The 18,986-nt window shown below is 43.7% G+C and overlaps 2 protein-coding genes across 8 annotated transcripts in view; one reads left to right on the top strand and one right to left on the bottom strand.

Moving 5' to 3' along the window:
* The window catches only part of LOC132377727 (uncharacterized protein C3orf18 homolog), a 77,099-nt gene extending 64,645 nt beyond the window's left edge, over nt 1-12,454 (bottom strand). Inside the window, exon 1 of one of the 2 annotated variants that reach the window (XM_059944000.1) lies at nt 12,364-12,454. The gene's annotated coding sequence lies outside the window, so the exon portion shown is untranslated. Of the gene's footprint in view, nt 1-3,842; nt 4,156-12,363 lie in introns of those variants that run through there. The other variant, XM_059943999.1, reaches the window with a different exon arrangement.
* Nucleotides 7,396-18,986, top strand: part of hemk1 (HemK methyltransferase family member 1) — a 187,086-nt gene continuing 175,495 nt past the window's right edge. For 2 of the 6 annotated variants that reach the window (XR_009506729.1, XM_059943996.1), the window contains exons 1-2: nt 7,396-12,564; nt 17,364-17,818. Coding sequence is in view for 5 of the 6 variants with exons in the window: in XM_059943996.1 (XP_059799979.1) it covers nt 17,543-17,818 (276 nt within the window). In the remaining variant the exon portion in view is untranslated. Of the gene's footprint in view, nt 12,565-12,836; nt 13,823-17,363; nt 17,819-18,986 lie in introns of those variants that run through there. The other 4 variants (XM_059943995.1, XM_059943993.1, XM_059943992.1 and 1 more) reach the window with 4 other exon arrangements.

The following is an 18,986-nucleotide window of genomic DNA, read 5'->3' as shown; positions in this document are numbered from 1 at the left end:
CCTCACAGAGAGTGGCAGGATAATTTATAATGGGGAACAAGAAAATGGTAGAGGAAGTAAACAATTACTTTGTGGACAAAGGCGGCAAAACGGGCCAGATACATTAGGTAATCCCAGGGTCTAGTGAGAATGAGAAACAGAAGGGACTGTGCATTAGCCAACAGTAGTACTAGAGGTTGCTGAATTATAGAATCATAGTCATACAACTTAGAAACAGGCCCTTCAGCCCAACTGGTCCTTGCCAACCAAAAATGCTGATTCAAGCTAGTTCTATTTGCCCATGTTTGGTCCACAGGGGTTCCCAGCCTCCTTTATGGCATGGACCCTTACCATTAACCGAGGGTTCGGAGAACCTCAGGTTGGGAACCTCTGCTCTAAACCTTTTCATTCCACGTACTCATCAAAGTGTCTTTTAAAGATGGTTATTGTACCTGCTTCAAGCAATTATTAATGGCTCCTATTACGTACACACCCCTCAGCACGAAGGTGTTGCCCTACAGGTTCCTTTTAATTTTCTCCTCCCATCTTAAACCTATGCCCTCCAGTTTTTTTATTCCCTCTCCCTGGAAAAAAAGACTCTGAGGAGACACAAGAACCTGAATACACCGGACTGACACACAAATTGCTGGAGGAACTCAGTGAGTTAGGCAGTATCTATCAAGGGAAACGAGCAGTCGACGTTTTGGCTCATAACCTTTCATCTTCACTGCATGCATTTCTCTGACTGCTGGTAATCTCTTCCTTCTCTCTTTTTACCTGCCCCATTCTGACTCCCCTCTAACCTCTCCTCTTTTCCTCACCTGCTTATCACTTCCCCCGGTTCCCCTCCGCCTTCCCATTCTGTCATGCTCCTCTTTCCTCTCCAGTCAGATATGTCCTCCTTCAGCCCTCCACCTCTGCCATCTATCGCATCCCAGCTCCTCACATCATTCCCTTTCTCCCTCAAAGGCCCTCCATGGGTGTGACAGTTCATGAGCCAGGACAGTACGATGTGGAGGGCAGGCTGTTGCCCGTGCAGCAAGCTCCCCCTCTCCATGCAACTGATCAACCCAAAGGGAGCTTGGCACCGACAGCATCACAGGAGTTGCCGATCAGTGTTGAATTCAACATAAAACTGTTTTCGAGACTCCAGCTCCAGATTTTTCCTTAGGGTTTACTCCCGAAGTATTTCTCATGAGCGGGTATAGCCACAACGCAGTGCAGGTTTGAGATCAAAGTGTCCCTTCTCCCAGATGAGCTGCCAACTATGGTTGATGAGCCCCAACTGCCCAGAGTGACTGGTTTTAAAACTCCAGTAACCTGCCTTTCCCTTTTCTCTTGTCTGTAAAAACAGTTCCACTAAGCTTTATAGCTAAGCCACACATGTAGGCCAGGAACTAAACTTGGTTGTCAGAGATGCATGCTTGGGAGCACCTAATAGGTCATGGGAACCCCCAGCTCTAACCTCCCTCTCCCTGTCTACCTGTCTTCCCCCTCTCACCTGGGCTCACCCTTTCCCTACCTTCTTAGTCCAGCTTCTGCCCCCTTTCCTTTCCTGACCTGATGTTGTCCTCAGATTTCTCTTAAATATTTTACCTTTCACCCTAAACTTACGACCTCTGGTTCTAGTATCATTCAACCTAAGAGGAAAAAACCTGCACACATTCCCCCTGTCTATGCCCCATAATTTTGCATACCTCTACAAGAATCTCCTGCACTCCAGGGAATAAAGTCCAAACCTATTCAATTTTCTCCTGTTCCAGCAATGGAGCCCTTTGGTATCTCCAGATGAACAGTCAAAAGGGAGGACAACCATATCACTGTTTCCATTAGGTAGTGCAGTGATAGTATTGCTGCATCACAGCTCCAGCAGCCCAAGTTCAATCCTGACCTCCAATGCTGTCTTTGTGGAGTCTACCTGTGACCACATGGGTTCCCCCCAACCCCCACATCCCAAGTTGATGTTTAAAAGACCAGTGTAAGTTGTCCCTGGTCTGTTGACTGGTGGTTAAGTTGATACAGTGGTTAAGAAGGCGTGCAGTGTCCAAGCCAACATTAGTCAGGGGATTGAGTTTAAGAGCCATGAGGTAATGTTGCAACTCTAAAAATCCCTAGTTAGACCACATTTGGAGTATTGTCTTCAGTTCCGGTTGCCTCGTTATAGGAAGGATATGGAAGCTTTAGAGAGGGTGCAGAGAAGATGTACCAGGATGCTGCCTGGATTAGAGAGCATTTTTTAATGAGGATAGCATGAGGGAGCTAGGGTTTTTCTCTTCTGAGCAAAAGTGGATGAGAGGTGACTTGATAGTTGTGTACCAGATGATAACAAGCCTAGATAGAATGGACAGCCTGCACCTTTTTCCCCACGGTGACAATGGCTAGTACAAGTGGGCATAATTTTAAAGTATTTTGAAGAAAGAATTGCGGGGGCGGGGGGGATGTCAGAGGTAATTTTTTTTTATGTCCGGAACATGCTTCCAGGGATGGTGGTTGAGACATTAGGGACATTTATGAGACTCCTGGATGGGCATATAGATGAAAGAAAAATGGAGGGCTATGTGGGAGAGAAGGGTTAGATTGATTATTGAGTAGGTTAAAAGGTCGCAGAACATTGTGGGCCAAAGAACTTGTACTGTGCTGTCATGTTCTATATTCTATGCAGAAGTGGGTGGTAGAATCTGGGCAACCACAAGGAAATCTGCAGATGCTGGAAATTCAAACAACACACACAAAATGCTGGTGGAACACAGCAGGCCAGGCAGCATCTATAGGAAGAAGCACTGTCGACATTTCAGGCCGAGACCCTTCGTCAGGACTAACATCTTCGTCAGGTAGAATCTGGGGACAGTTAATGGGAATATGGAGAGATTAAAATGAGGTTCCTGTAGGATTGGTGTAAATGGGAGCTTGGTGATCAGCCTGGACTGACTACGTTCAGTATTCCTTTACAACATTACAGCAAGGATGCAGTCTGTCAATCCTATTCATGATGCAGAAGCTGGAGAAAGGTACAATAGTTGAACACTGCAAGGCCTCACTAGACCATTCTGCCCTTACAATTGGGTGGTAGGATGGAGATACGTCTCTACCAAAGGAAGTGTGAGGTGCTCTTTGCCTCCACTAGCCTGCAGGTCACCCTTGGGCAAGGTGTAGCACCTGCTTAGCCCCCACTCCACCCCCACCATCAGAGTCACATAAAGCCATGCAGCAGCTGGTGGATGGTCGTATGAGCAGCCGGTGCATATCACAAGTCATGGTTATGCGACCACTGACACCAGGCAGGCAATCTCTGAAGAGTATTGATAATGGCTGGGGTCACTTGTCATCTAAAGACACTTTGGCTCAGAGGAAGGCAATGGCAAACCACTTCTGAAAAAAAAAATTTGGCAAGAACAATCACGGTCACAGAAAGATCATGATTGCCCACGTCACACAACACTGCATATAACGAAAGAGCCCTTACAGTAGTATGAGGGCAATAGCTGAGCCTGTGTATAATAAGCAAGTGAATCTATATGTTGGAATTACTGTCTCACAATAGGCAGGGAAAAATATACTATTTCAAGGAAATAATATGTATCTTTTTTTATTTAAAGATACAGCATGATAATAGGACGTTCCAACCCAACAAGCCGCACTGCCCAATTACACCCATGTGACCAATCAAAATTTTATGCATTTTTAAATCAGTACTCTAGAAATGTTTTAATTCTGTCTCCAGCAGGTACAGTTCTACAATGTGAAAATGTAGTTTTATAAATATAGAGGCCTAGCAACAAGGGATTTTGCTTGTAGATGAACAGACAGAGGGGACGCTATATTGCATATTCAGAGATAGTAAGTAAGGCTGTTTTTTTACTCACCGTTGCTACGGTTTAAGGTGATCAATCATCCTCTTCAAGATTATCCATGAAAAAATATCCTACATCTTTGGGAAGGCCAGGGACAAAACTGCTATGTGTGCCCTTTAAATATATAAATCCCAATTGATTTTAAAACAAAACAAGAAAAAAATTAAAAGAAGGAACAGCTCGATTTTAAACCATCATAGGGTGGATGAAACTAAAAGAGTTGCTTTCAATAAAGGCAGTTTAATAAAGAGTAGCAGGCTCATTAAACTAAATGTCGGGATTATTTTATAGGCAAGGTCTCTGTCTCCAGACACTGCTCAGCACAGCTCCTGCCCACCATATACACTACGCAATGATTGGCCGGTCGAGACGCACCGCTCCCAACAAGCTCATCCATCATTGGGTAATCCTGCCGTCAATCAAAGGATTGGGTTGGGACGGGACCGCCGCAGAAGTCTGACGGTATTGTGGCAGCAGGCTGGGGCAACCTGTCATCTGCCTTTTATTTACACTTAACCACCGGACTCCATCCCATTCCACCCCCCTCTCCAATTCCAGTCCTGCCGAAGGGTCTTGGCACGAAATGTCGGCTATTTATTCCTCTCCATAGATGCTACCCGACCTGCTGATATCGCCCGGTAAATTGGCCTGCGTTGCTCTAGATCTCCAGCACCTGCAGTGTTAACAAAACATTAAAACCCGTGCCTTTTTTTAAAAAAAAAAGATTCATGGTCTTTCTTGCCCTGTTGCTAAAACTGGCACAGGTGCCAGCTGCCTCCAAGTTCTCATGGGCTGTTGGCAATCAAGTCGGAAAGGTAACAGCAGACTGTTAAACAGCAGGATGTCACATAGGGAGGGGCACCTGATGTGAGCATCTAGCAACAGTTGCTGAACAGTTGTAGGAATTTGATCTATCGTTATCATCCGGTATGGGGGTGGGGGGTAACTACTGCACGGGATTGAAGTAAGCTGCAGAGAGTTGTAAACTCGGTCAGCTCCATTATGGCTACTAGCTTCTGTGGCATCCGGGGCACCTTCAAGGAGTGGTTCTTCAAAAAGGCGGCATCCATCATTAAGGTCCCCCGCCACACAGAACATGCCCTCTTCTCATTGCTGCCATCAGACAGGTACAGGAGACTGAAGGCACACAGTCAGTGATTCAGGAACAGCTTCTTCCCCTCTGCCTTCCGATTTCTGAATGGACTTTGAACCCCTGAACACCGCCTCTCTACTTTTAAAATTTTTTTGTACTTTTTACTTAACTATTATATATATATATTTACAGTAATTCTGTTTTTTTTTCTCTGTTATTATGTATTGCATTGGACTGCTGCTGCAAAGTTAACAAATTCCATGCATATGCTAGTGATATTAAACCTGATTCTGGTGTTTTAGCTGGAGGTGCAAGAGGTACAGGAGCCTTAGGTCCTACACAGCCTGGTTCAGGAACAGTCATTACCCTATAGCAATAAGGCTCCTGAAACAGCGTGGATAACTTCACTCACCTCAATGCTAAACTGACTTCATAATCTATAGACTCACTTTCAAGGACTCTCAAGTTCATGTTACATAGAAAACCTACAGCACAATACAGGCCCTTCGACCCACAAAGCTGTGCTGAACATGTCCCTACCTTAGCATTATCTAGGCTTTACCCATAGCCCTCTATTTTTCTAAGCTCCATGCAGCCATCCTAGAGTATCTTAAAAGACCCTATCATTTCCACCTCCAACACCGTTGAGGGCAGCCCATTCCAGGCACTCAGCACTCTGTGTAAAAAACATACCCCTGACATCTCCTCTATCCCTACTTTCAAGCACCTGAAAACTGTACCCTCTCGAGCTAGCCATTTCAGCCCTGGGGAAAAGTCTCTGACTATCCACACAATCAATGTCTCTCATTATCTTGTATACCTCTATCAGGTCACCTCTCATCCTCCATTGCTCCATGTAGAAAAGGCCAAGTTCACTCAACCTATTCTCATAAGGCATGCTCCCCAATCCAGGCAGCATCCTTGTAAATCTCCTCTGCACCCTTTCTATGGTTTCCACGTCCTTCCTGTAGTGAGGCGACCAGAACTGAGCAAAGTACTCCAAGTGGGGTCTGACCAAGGTCCTATATAGCTGCAACATTACCTCTCAGCTCTTAAACTCAGTCCCACAATTGATGAAGGCCAATGCACCGTATGCCCTCTTAACCACAGAGTCAACATGCGCAGTACCTTTGAGTGTCCTATGGACTCAGACCCCAAGATCCCTCTGATCCTCCACACTGCCAAGAGTCTTACCATTAATACTATATTCTGCCATCTTATTTGACCTACCAAAATGAACCACCTCACACTTATCTGGGTTGAACTCCATCTGCCACTTCTTAGCCCAGTTTTGCATCTTATCAATATCTGGCTATAACCTCTGACAGCCCTCCACACTATCCACAACACCTCCAACCTTTGTGTCATCAGCAAATTTAATAACCCATTCCTCCACTTCCTCATCTAGTATTATTTATATACTTGTTAATTATTTGCATGAATGTCTTGTTTTGCACGTTGGTTGCTTGTCAGTCTTTGTTATTTATAGCCTTTCATAAATTCTATTATGTTTTTATATTTTGCTGTAAATGCCTGCAAGATGAATCTGAAGGTAGCATAAGGTGACATACAGAATACAACCTTTGATAATAAATTTACTTTGAACTTTGATTGCTTGATCTTCTTTCCCCGCCCTCCTCATTCCCCACCACCACCTCAACCCTTACTCTTCTCACTATCCCAGGAGAGCTGAGGGAACTTGTAAAACTACATTCGTTGGCCACTTAATTAGGTACCTCCTGTACCTAATGAAATGGCCTCTGAGTATATGTTCATGGTCTTCTGCTGCTGGAGCCCTTCCACATCCAGGTTCAGTGTGTTGTGCATTCAGAGGTGCTCTTCTGCACACCACTGTTGTAACATGTGGTTATTTGAGTCGCCTTCCTATCAGCTTGAACCAGTCTGATCCCTTTTCTCTGACCTTTCTCAATTGCAAGGTGTTTTCACCCACAGAACTGCTGCTCACTGGATGTTTTTGTTTTGTTTTTCACCCCGTTCTCTGTGTATTCTAGAGACTGTTGTGCGTGCAAATCCCAGGAGATCAGCAGTTTGTGAAATACTCAAAGCACCCCAGCTGGCACCAACAGTTGTTCCACAGTCAAAGTCACTTAGTTTGCATTTCTTCCCATTCCGAGGTTTGGTCTGAACAACAACTGACCCCCTTGACCATGTGGCAACATACTTTTATGCACTGAACTGCTTCCATGTGTTTGACTGATTAGGTAATTGCATTAACAAGCAGGTGTACGGGTTCAAACTTCAAAGTAAACTTATTATTGAAGTATATATATGTCACCATCTAGAGCCCAGAGATTCATTTACTTACAGGCATACACAGTAAATACAAAAAAAATAACAATAATTATATTATGACAGATCAGTTATAAAGGATAGGATAATCCATAATAACTGTCTGGATATAATATTACAGGATAAACAAACAAGAACAACTTATTTAATAGATACAGCCATTCCAAACACACATAACTTACAGAAATCAATACATGAAAAACACCAGAAATGTGCTAAATTGAAAGAAGAAATTCAAAGATTCTGGAACATAAACAGGGTATACATTATCCCAATAGTAATATCTACAACTGGTATCATCCCAAGGTCTCTGCACAATAGCATTAAACAATTAGGACTACACAGTAACATCTCTGTAAATCTCCAGAAAGCCGCAATACTAAACATTACTCAAATAGTCCAAAAGTTCAGAGCAATTGACAAATGAGTATGCTTTGCTATGCCCGTACCTCAGGTTTTACCAGCTTAAGTTGAAGGAAAAACATGAAACAAACAAATAAAAAGAAGGAAAAGTAAGAAATGTAAGAACTGACAAATTTTAGAAAACAATATGTACACTCGAACACACTTAGATTAACACTACCCTGGACTGAAGGAGGAAGAGGAATAACAGACATGCAACATTTTCAGAATGGTCAGATAAAATTTCTAAGGATATGTTTTCATCAATGAAGACAGGATTCAGCACTCCACACAAGCATATACAGTTGTGAGAAGAGGTACTCACCACTAAGCACAATCCAGAAAAATGAAGGAACTATCACAACAGAAGAAAAAGTTAAACCTATGGAAGAGCTTGACCCTCCATGGAAGACATCCCTACAACCTGAGCGGAGTAGATGCCAACAAGGAAGCACCGATCTCCTGGCTCAGAGTTGGAGACCTCTTCTCAGAAACAGAGGGGTTCCTTGTGGCAACACAGGGCCAGATGGTCTACACAAAATGATCAAAAATACATGATAAAAGACCAACAAATTCAAGATCATAAATGCATAAAGTGCCAAGAGAAACAGGAAACAATCCAATACTTCACAGGATCCTGCAGCAATTTAACTCAATCCGATTACTTTCACAGGCACCATCAAATGGTAAACATCATTCACCAAAACCTTGCTTTAAAATACAAACTCATAAAAAAATAAAAAAAAGTCTGATAAAGTTTTAGAGTCAAAGTCCAACAAATTATATTACAACTGATCCATTATTACAGATAAGATAATCCATAATAACTGTCTGATAAAATATTACAAGATAAACAAGCAAAAACAAATTACATAATAGACACAGCCATTCCAAACGCACATAACATACAGAAATCAATAAGTGGAAAACATCAGAACTATGCAAAGAAATTGAAAGATTATGGAATATGAACAGATCATACATTATGGAATATGAACAGAGTATACAGGCCTACTCAGCAATATTCATGTAAGGTCTTCAGAAAGCCACAATATTAAGCACCACTGGAATAGTCTGAAAGTTTCTAGCAATTGAGAGTGCTTGGCTATGTCTGTACATTACATTTAACCAGTTTGAGCCAAGAAAAAAAAACTAAAAATAATTATCAAAAACGAGATGAAGAGTCCTTGAAATTGAGTCTATATTTCAGTGATGGGCAAGTGAAGTTGGGTGAAGATATCCCTCTGGTTCAAAAGCCTAATGGTTGAGGGGTAATAACTGCTCCTGAACCTGGTGGTGTGGATGCTGAGGTTTCCGTACTATTTTCCTGATGGCAGCAGTGAGAAGAGAGTACAGCCTGGATGGTGGGCATCCTTTGATGATGGATGCTGCTTTCCTGCGACAGTGCTCCATGTCCATATGCTGAATGGTGAAGCGGGCTTTACCCGTGATGAACTAGAATGTAACCACTACTTTTTGTAGACTCTTCAGTTCAAGGGTATTAGTGTTTCCAGAGCAGACCGTGATGCACAGTATACTCTCCATCGCAGATCTGTAGAAGCTTGCCCAAGTTTTAGATGTCATGCTGCGTCTTCGCAAACTCCTAAGAAGGTAGAGGTGCTGCCATGCTATCCTTGTAATGGCACTTAAGTGCTGCACCTAGGCTGGGTCCTCTGAAGTTATAGCACCAAGGAAATTAGAGTTGCTGAACCTCCCTACCTCTAACCCCTGATTTGAGAACTGGCAGGCAGATCTCTGTTTTTCTCCTCCTGTGGTCCTACATAACGTAGGTGTGCCTAATAAAGTGGCCACTGAATGCAATGTAGGAGCTTGAACTGGGATTAGCTCTGTCAGTGCAGGGCAGGGAACGGAGAGCTGTTTCGCTTAACCTGCTGAGCCATTGGAAAGTGCTGCTCCAAAGAGCACTACATGAGGTTATCCTTACCCTCTGCCTTAAGGCTCTATAAGGAGACACTATGGCCTGTTAGTCTGTTTAAGATAACTTATTTTTTAGACTTTCTTACTTCTCTTCTAATATTTGTATATCTGTGACATTGTAACTTCCTTTGGGATCAATAGAGTATCTATCTGTTGGTGGTGTGCTATCATGTTTGCTGTTGTGTGCTGGGGCAGCAGGCTGAGGGTAGCAGACACCAACAGAATCAGCAAACTCATTTGTAAGGCCAGTGATGTTGTGGGGGTGGAACTGGACTCTCTGACGGTGGTGTCTGAAAAGAGGATCCTGTCCAAGTTGCATGCCATCTTGGACAATGACTCCCATCCACTCCATAATGTACTGGTTAGGCACAGGAGTACATTCAGCCAGAGACTTATTCCACCGAGATGCAACACTGAGCGTCATAGGAAGTCATTCCTGCCTGTGGCCATCAAACTTTACAACTCCTCCCTCGGAGTGTCAGACACCCTGAGCCAATAGGCTGGTCCTGGACTTATTTCCACTTGGCATAATTTACCTATTATTATTTAATTATTTATGGTTTTATATTGCTATATTTCTACATTATTCTTGGTTGGTGTGACTGTAACGAAACCCAGTTTCCCTCGGGATCAAGAAAGTATGTATGTCTGTCTGTCTGTATCTACCTCTGCTGATTCTGAAGAAGTAACACAAACACGTGTTCAGATTGTAGGCACAATAATCTGGATGCAAGTCACCTGCGCTTTACAGACATTAAAACTGTGCTCTCATAGTTGTCCCATTTATAATTCACAAGTCCAGCAGTGCTTTTCTCTGCCACTAATGCAGGCGTAGGAGCAACAGTGAGACTTTCAGCTGAGAACAGTGACAAGAAGCAAAAGGACAACACATTTATTGTCCGAATAAGGTTGGTATTTTTATGTGGTTGTTCACAGACGTTGCTGGATCGCCAGCATTTATTAGTCATTGAGCTGAACAGTATAGAAACAGGCCATTCGACCCATCATGCCCATGTCAACCACACCATGGGAGCTTAGTAGTTAGCACAAACTTTACAGCATAGGTGACCTGGATCCATTTCCCACCGCTGCCTGTAAGGAGTTTGTACGTTGTCCCCGTGACTGCCTGGGTTTCCTCCGGGTGCTCTTGTTTCTTCTGCAGTCCAAAGACATTCCAGCTAGTAGGTTAATTGTTCTTTGTAATTTGTCCTATGATTGGGCTAGGATTAAATTGATGGTTTGCTGGGTGGCAAGGTTTGAAGGGTTGGAAGGGCCTATTCCAGGCTGTATCTCAATACAATAAAACCTCTACTAATCCCACTTTCCTGCATTAATTCAATACCCCTCTATTCCCCGCTCATTTTGGTACTTGTCCAGATGTCTCTTAATTCTCATTACTGTTCCTGCCTCCAACACCTCTTCAGGTAGTGATTCCAGATACAAACCTTCTTCCTCACATGGCTTCACCTCTCACCTTCTAGTTCATACTCCTTCCCCTCCTCTTACCTCTTATTCTGGCTTTGTCCCCTTCTTTCCAGTCCTGATGAAGGGTCTTGGCCCGAAACATCAACTCTTTATTCATTTCCATTGATGCTGAGTTCCTCCAGCACTGTGTGTGTAAAATTTGCCTCTCAGGTCCCATTTAAGCCTCCTCCCTCTCCTATGCCTTCTGTGTTTACACACCCCCAGGAAGGAAACAGGCTCTATGTATCCTATCTTTATACGAGTATGACATGGAAGGATAGCAGTAGATATCATTTCTCCTCTCAGCCTCCCTTGCTCCAGGATAAACAGACCAGCCTGTACAATCTATCTTCACAACTCATGGCCTCCAGTCCAGGAACATTCTTGTGAATCTTTCCTGCATTCTCTCCAGTTTAATTACATCCTTCTGATAGTATGGTGCACACAGTACCCCACGTGTAGCCTGTACAATATTCTGTGCACCTGTATCATGACATCTTAACTCTTAAACTAATTTCCTCAGCCAATGAAGGCATGTGTATGATATGCCTACACTAAGGAAATGCTGCAGAACATAAAACACTACAACAAAGTACAGGCCCTTTGGCCCATGACGATGGGCTTGCATTATAACCTGCTCTTAAGATCAATCTAACCCTTCCCTCCGACATAGCCCTCAATTTTTTATCATCCATGTGCCTATCTAAAAGTTCCCACTACTCTCAGTAAAAAAAAACTTAACTCTGACATTCCACTGTATTTTCCTCTAATCACCTTAAATGCTGATTAGTAGTTTCTGTTCTGGGAAAAAGTCTCGAGCTATCAACTTGATCTATGTTTATTATCTTGTACATCTCCAATTTGCCCTTCAGGCTCCTGGACCTCCCGGAATCAGGATTCAACGATTCACTCGCACCTTTTCCACAACCACCCCCGCTCCCCTTCAGATCTATGATCGGTCCATCAGACTCACTATTCCTTTCCTTTTGCATTATTTATTTTGTAGTTTTAGGATTGTTCTTTCTATGCACTGCATTGCTGCTGCAAAACCACACCATTTCACATCATATAAGGCAGTTTCTGATTTTGAGAAGAGAAATGGGTCAGGACACGCTAACTCCGCGCATTAGCCGCCGGAACCCGCGACGCTGCGCCGAGTTTCCTGCCCGGACTGCTTCGCGCACACACTGAATGCACCAGACTGCTGGAGGAGAGGGCCGGCGCGCGGAGAGCATAAGAGAAAATAAATTGGGAACGAAAGTTAAAACCCGGAGCGACATAAACAATGAGAGGTGGAAGGCGGGGGAAGAGAGCTTCAAATCTCACTTGGGAAATCCAAAGACACCAACAACGAGTTGTCACGGTCGGATGGACGCTGCCATTTTGCACCTTGGTGACGTCACGCACGCTGGTTTCCCGCACTTTCGGCTGAGCGGAGTGGGAATGATGTTTGGTGGCGGGGATCTGCTTTTAGAGCCTCCCAAATTGGATTTTAATCTGCTCTGATGAGATGGGAGATCAGTAAGGGTAAGAATAGGATGATTGGCAGATGACTGGCTGGTGCAAAATACAGAGATTCAGATTTCTGGATCATTGGGATGGATCTCTTCTGCGGACGGTATGACCTGTCCAAGAGGAAGGGTTATGCCTGAACCCGAGGAGGAGCCAATATCCTTGTGGGCAGGTTTGCCAAAGCTGTTGGGGAGGGTTTAAACTAATCTGACACTGGACTGACGGTTGGGGGGGGGGTTGGTTGGTATACAAGCAGATGCAGTATGCAGTGAGTTTATGAGGAAGGACGGGCAAAATTGCAATCAGTGTGATAAGTTAAAGTGTAACATGGCAAAATTGAAAAGGGTGCTGAATACAGAACCGGAGATGTTAGATTTAAATGCACACATAAAAAAGTAGATGATCTTGTAGTTCATTTGGAAATTGGTAGGTAAGAATTGTGAGCATCAGTGAGTCGTAGCTGACAGAAGATCATAGTTGGGAGCTTAACGTCCAAGGACAGGCAGATAGGCCAAGAGTTTGGGGCGGCTCTATTAGTGAGAAGGGAAATCAAATCATTAGGAAGAGGTGACATAGCATCTTAACATGTAGAATCACTGGGGCAGAGTTAGGAACTGCAAGAGTAGAAAGAGCCTGATGGGATTTATATACAGGCCAGTATACAGATCCGCTAACTGGCAGGAAGCAACGAGTGGGAATAAAGGGGGTGTTCTGCAGGCTCTGGGTTGTGACCACTTCTTTTCTCACAATCTGTCAGTGATGACAGAATTGAAGGCTTGTAGCCAGGTTTGCGGATGATACCAAGATAGGTGGAGGGGCAGATAAAGTTGAGGAAAAGAAGGAAGGCTGTAGGACTTAAACATATTTGGGGAATAGGCAAGGAAGTGGCGGATGGAATGTAGTTTAGGAAATTGTGTAGTCATGGTAGAAGGAATAAAGGTGAAAACTCTTTTCCAAACAGATAGAAAATTCTAAAATACAAGTGCAAAGGGACTTGGGAGACTTTGTGCAGAATTCCCTAAAGGGTAAACTGCAGGTTGAGTCAGTGGTAAGGGAGGCTCATTTTGAGACGATTAGAATACAAGAACAAGAATATTATGTTGAAGCTCTATAAAGGTTCGTCCATTGTCATCGATGAAGACCTTGACACCATCAGTACTTTTTACAAGGTTGAGAGGTCATGTTCGAATCTGGCTGGCTCCCTTGTTTGCTCTCCATCTGTCTTTGAATACTCCCACCAGTTGGTTGGCACAGGTTTTCAGAGCCTTACCAGGTACGCCATCAGGCCCTGCTGATGAGTCAGAGATCAAAGATCTTTCACCCACTTGAAAGACAACTTGGTGTTGGCTCAGAGTCGTCAGATGCTGCAGGGATCCTCATAGTTGTGGTTTTATTCTCCTTTTCAAAGCGAGTGTAAAAGGCGTTGAGCTCGTCTGATAATGAAACATCACTGCCATTCATGATGTTGGGTTTTGCTTTATAGGAAATAATAGCCTGCAAACCCTGCCAGAGTTGATATGCATCTGACATTGACTCTAACTGCTTGTGGAATTGTTTCTTGGCTCATGAAATATCCCTTCACAAGTCATATATAGTTTTCTTACACAGACCTGGATTTCCATCATTTTCAATGAGAGCTACCTTTAGGGTTGTACATGTTTGTACCTCGGAGATGGTTATTCAAAGTAAATTTATTGTCAAAGAGCATGTTTGTGACCAAATACTACCCTGGAAGTTATTTTCTTGTGGGCATCGCAGTAAATAGAATGTATTTTAAAAAACACACACAGTAAAGATGGGCAAACAACCAATGAGCAAAAGACAGCAAACTACCAAAAGATGGTCATCTGTCATGTCTGATGATGGTGGTCGTTCTGGTGCAGTTCACTTGTTTTAGACCCAAAGGTGGCTGTGGAGTCTGTTTTAATCAGAAATCTCATTCACAGTGAGGTCAAGGGAATTGCTTCACAAGTTTTCATCACTTTTGGGCAGCAAACAGGTATCCGTGGCACCTTTCCTCAAAGTTGTCATGGGCTAGTCTCTAGTCCAGTCTTGTATGCAGTGTTCCAGCTGTTTTGTAGTAAGTCCAGCATATGCAATGTTACCTCTCACATGGTTTTTGAATCTCCACCTTGATTCCTCTTGCCCAGAGGTAGCTTGCCATAAAGTTTGGGGATTCTAGAGTCCTCCATACATATGACATGACCTGTACATCGAAGCTCGGTTTTCAGGAGCATGGTTTCTGCTCTGTAGCGGGCTCCCATGTTTATAACTCTGACCTGCCAGTGGATGCCTGGGATTGACCTCAGGTTACAAATGTGGAAGCGTTCTGGTTCTTCTGTAAGCAGTCCATATTTCACAGCCATAAAGGAGACATCTAACAATGACAGCGTTGTATACCGTGAGCTTTGTGGATAGACAAACATTGTGCTGGTTCAACACGCTTTACTACAGGTGGCCGAGGTTCTGCTGGCTTTGAAAATCCTGGCATTGATTTCCTTATCTAGACACAATGCTGCCGAGGTACCTGAATTCATTTTTACCATATTCAATTTTGTTCCCTTGATTTTTATTCTCTCCCCCCCCCCCCCCCCACCCCACTGAGGTTGGATGGAACCTCAATCAGAGGTCATGGGTTAAGTGCGACAGGTGAAAAGTTTAAGGGGAACATGCGGGAAAACTTTTTCACTCATGTGAGTGGCATGAGCTGCTAGTGCAAGTGGTGGATGCGAGCTGGATTTCAACATCTAAGCTATGTTTGGATAGGTACATGGATGGTAAGGGTATGGAGGGTAAAGGTCGAGAGGAGTTGGTTTAGATGGGGACGAAGGGTCTTTTCCTGTGCTGTACTTTCCACGATTTTATGGTGATGTAAAGAGGGGTAACACAGATCCGGGAGCAGAGTAAAATAGGACTTCCATTTTACCAGGCTGTTGGTGAAGCCAAAGAATTGAGAAGCTTCCGCAAAGCTGTTGACAACGAGTTGGAAGCTCTGTATGTGCCATCATGGCACAGTCACCAGCATAAAGCACACAAGGACGAGCTTCTCAGTCATCTTCATCTTGGCATTGAGATACCGCAGGTAAAAAGGTGTTGTCCAGATACACTCCCAATTCAAGGTCCCTGACAGCATGGTTCAGCATGCATGTAAAGAGCAGGTGAAAACCACAGGGGCCAACACATACCCTTTGCTTCGCACTGTTTGAAATTTTGAATGGCTATAAAGCTTCTCCATTTTACAGGATGAGGCTAGTTAATATGTTGTCATGAAAGAGGCGAATGAAGTTGACGAGTGCAAGGGCATCTCAGCTTCGACAATGCCGTCCACAGTGCTTTGGTTAGGTCTATGAAAGCAGCAGTAAGTTCAAATTTTGTTCTATGCACTTTTCCTGAACTTGACAAATGGCAAAAATCAAGTCAATAATGCTGCGACCCATACTGTCTCCAGAAGGTTCTCTTCTGGTGTGCTGGTGATTAGATGATTACAGTCGAGAACCTTCCTGGCCCTGGACAAGAGGGAGTTGCCTCAGTAGATACCGTGATCAGCTTTGCTTCCCTTGTTTTTGAAGAATAGGATGATCATGGCATCTTTGAAGTCTATGCATGTCTTCTTCCCAGATGCTCATAAGAATGCTGAGGAAGGTTGTAATTGCTGACATTAAAGATTTCAGTGCTTTGTGTAATGGTGGAGAGGGCTTTGCCCATGATGGTCTGGGCTGTATCATTTTGTGGTCTTTTCCAAATAAGGGCTGGTTCAGGACTGAGAAAGGACAGAATTTCTTTACCCAGAGGGTAATGAGCCTTTGAAAGTCTTTACCCAGAGACTGTGAAGGTGCCGTTGCAGGGCACATTCAAGAGAGACTTTTAGAAAGTAGTGAATTGGCTAGATCTGTGTCTATGCAAAAACTTGGTGCTGAGCTGGGTCAGTCATGATGTTATTGAGTGTGGGGGGCATGCATTAGGAACTGAACAGCCTCCTAGTGTTTATACCCTATATCAGAACTCCACTGTCAGTCGCAACCTGAATTACTGTTCAGTCCTCGCTCCCCATAGATGCTGCTTGACCTGCTGAGTTCCTCCAGCAGTTTATTTCTTGCTCCAGATTCCAGCATCTGCAGTCCCTCATGTCTCCCCCTGACTTTAAATGCCTTCTGAAGTGACTCAGCAATCTGCTTTCTTCAGGCTTATTAAGGACAGGCAATTGATGCTGATCTTGCTGGTGATACCTATATCCAAATATATCACTAAGCCTCTGTCCCTAAGTTTCTCATCTCTGAAATCATTAAAAAAAAAACAATAAAGATCACATCAGTCTATAATTCTGTTGACTGGTGAAGCAGGTGTGAGGAACTGAATAATCTGTCCTTGCTCTTCACAGACTTAACCAGACCAGTTACTACTCACAGGACTTGGCCGCTGTCACTTTGTCGTTGTCTTCCAGGAGACGATAGCTTCCACACCATCAGCTGCCTTCAGAACTGCTATTACTCAGGGCACTGAAACCCTGCAAGTGGTGGGATCTTATGTGGTAAATCAAAGGAATCGGTGCATTAGGGAGCGTATAAAATGTTTCTACCGTAATCCTTGAACTTTTTTTGTAACTATTCATTGCACAGATGACTGGAGGCCAATTTATTGATTATATTTAAAGAAAAAGGTTGATAGGTTTTTGATTAGTAAGGTCTTCAGAGATTATGGGGAGAAGCCAGGGAGAAAATAAATTAGGCATGATTGAATAGTGGAGCAAATTTGATGGGCCAAATGGAGTAATTCTGCTCCTTTGTCTTATGATCTTGTGTTCTTTTGTTTTTCAGAACTCAATCCAGTGGCAATGAAGTAAGACGTTCCAGGACGTTCCAGCATGTTAAGTCCACAGTTAAAACTTAATTCAAGGTCCTCACCCAAAGTGCCCAGGGGAGCATAATTAACCATTCAAGAAAACTTGCATTCTAATGACTCTGATTTAAAATACCGTGTGGAAATAACAAAGAAGATGTTTAGGATAAGAAGTGGCTACATAGGCTGGAAAGTTCTCACTGGGCACCACCTTTGCTTGGCTTCACGTAGCAGAGTACTGTCACTTCACCCTGACAAGAGAGACCACGTCAGCTGCTTTTCAGCCCCCTTCTCCACAAGTTACTGCAGTTCTGTGCCTGCGACAGGAGCTGACTGTGTGACCCACTGGCAGAAGATATTTGAACAGAGGGCGATATCAGAGCCCTTGCTCTCAGCTGAATACATCGTTTCCCATGTGCTTGGAGGAAAAACTGTTAAGTATCATGAAATTCAAGTGTGGGGATTTTGGAATCTTAGACTCGCAGTGCGTTACAGCACACAAACAGGCCCTTCAGCCCATCTAGTTCATGTAGAGCTATTCTGCCTAGTCCCATTGACCCACATCTGGACCATAGCCCTCCATACCCTTCCCATCCCTGTTCCTATCCAAATGTCCACATCTGCAACCACCACCCTCTGCTAGATCCTTCCACTGGCATCATCCTCTGAGTGAAGAAGTTCCCCCTCAGGTTCCCCTTAAACATTTCACCAATAACCTTTAGTTCCAGCGTCATCCAACCTCAGTGGAAAAAAGCCTAACTATACCCCTCATAATCATGTACACCTCAATCAAATCTCCCCTCATTCTCCTACACTCCAAGGAATAGTCCTAATTTATTCAACCTTTCCCTGTAACTCAGGTCCTCAATTCCCAGCAACAACCGTGTAAATCTTTAATTTTTCAAACTTATAATCTTTCCTGTAGGTTAGGCTAACTTAAAGTGAAGACACAAGAGATTAGAATATGGAGTAACATACCATCTGCTAGAGGAAGTTGGCAGATTGAGCAGCATCTGTGGGAGGGAAGTGGAGAGTCCATGTTTCAGTACAAAACCCTTTATCTGGTCTGTGTGCATTCACAATCGCAAAGATAGGGTGAATGAAAACTCATACATCCCTAAGACCTGATCGAATGGGCTAGGACTTTATACCCTGGAGTGTAGGAGAATGAGGGAAGATTTGATAGAGGTGTACAAGGGGTAGAGAGAAGGTAAATGCAAGCAAGCTTTTTCCATTGAGGTTGGGTGGGATTGGAACTAGAGGTCATGGGTTAAGGGTGAAAGGTGAATTGTTTAAGGGGAACATGAGCAGGAACTTCTTCAGTCAGTGGGTGGTGCGAGAATGGAACGAGCTGCCAGTGGAAGTGGTGGATGCAGGTTCAATTTCAAAATGTAAGAGAAATTTGGATAAGTATGTGGATGGGAGGGATATGGTGGGTGATGGGCTGGATGCAGGTTGATGGGACGAGGCAGCATATTGGTTTGGCACAGACTTGATGGGTAGAACGGCTTGTGTCTGGTGTAGTCTCTGACTAAATAAAGTGCAAGGGTCATGTTTGGGTAGATTGAAAGTTTGAGACTTCAGCTTTACTGTATAAGAGG

Source organism: Hypanus sabinus, chromosome 19, assembly GCF_030144855.1.
Source record: "Hypanus sabinus isolate sHypSab1 chromosome 19, sHypSab1.hap1, whole genome shotgun sequence".
Lineage (NCBI taxonomy): Eukaryota > Metazoa > Chordata > Chondrichthyes > Myliobatiformes > Dasyatidae > Hypanus > Hypanus sabinus.
This window is presented reverse-complemented; position numbering and strand designations above follow the sequence as displayed.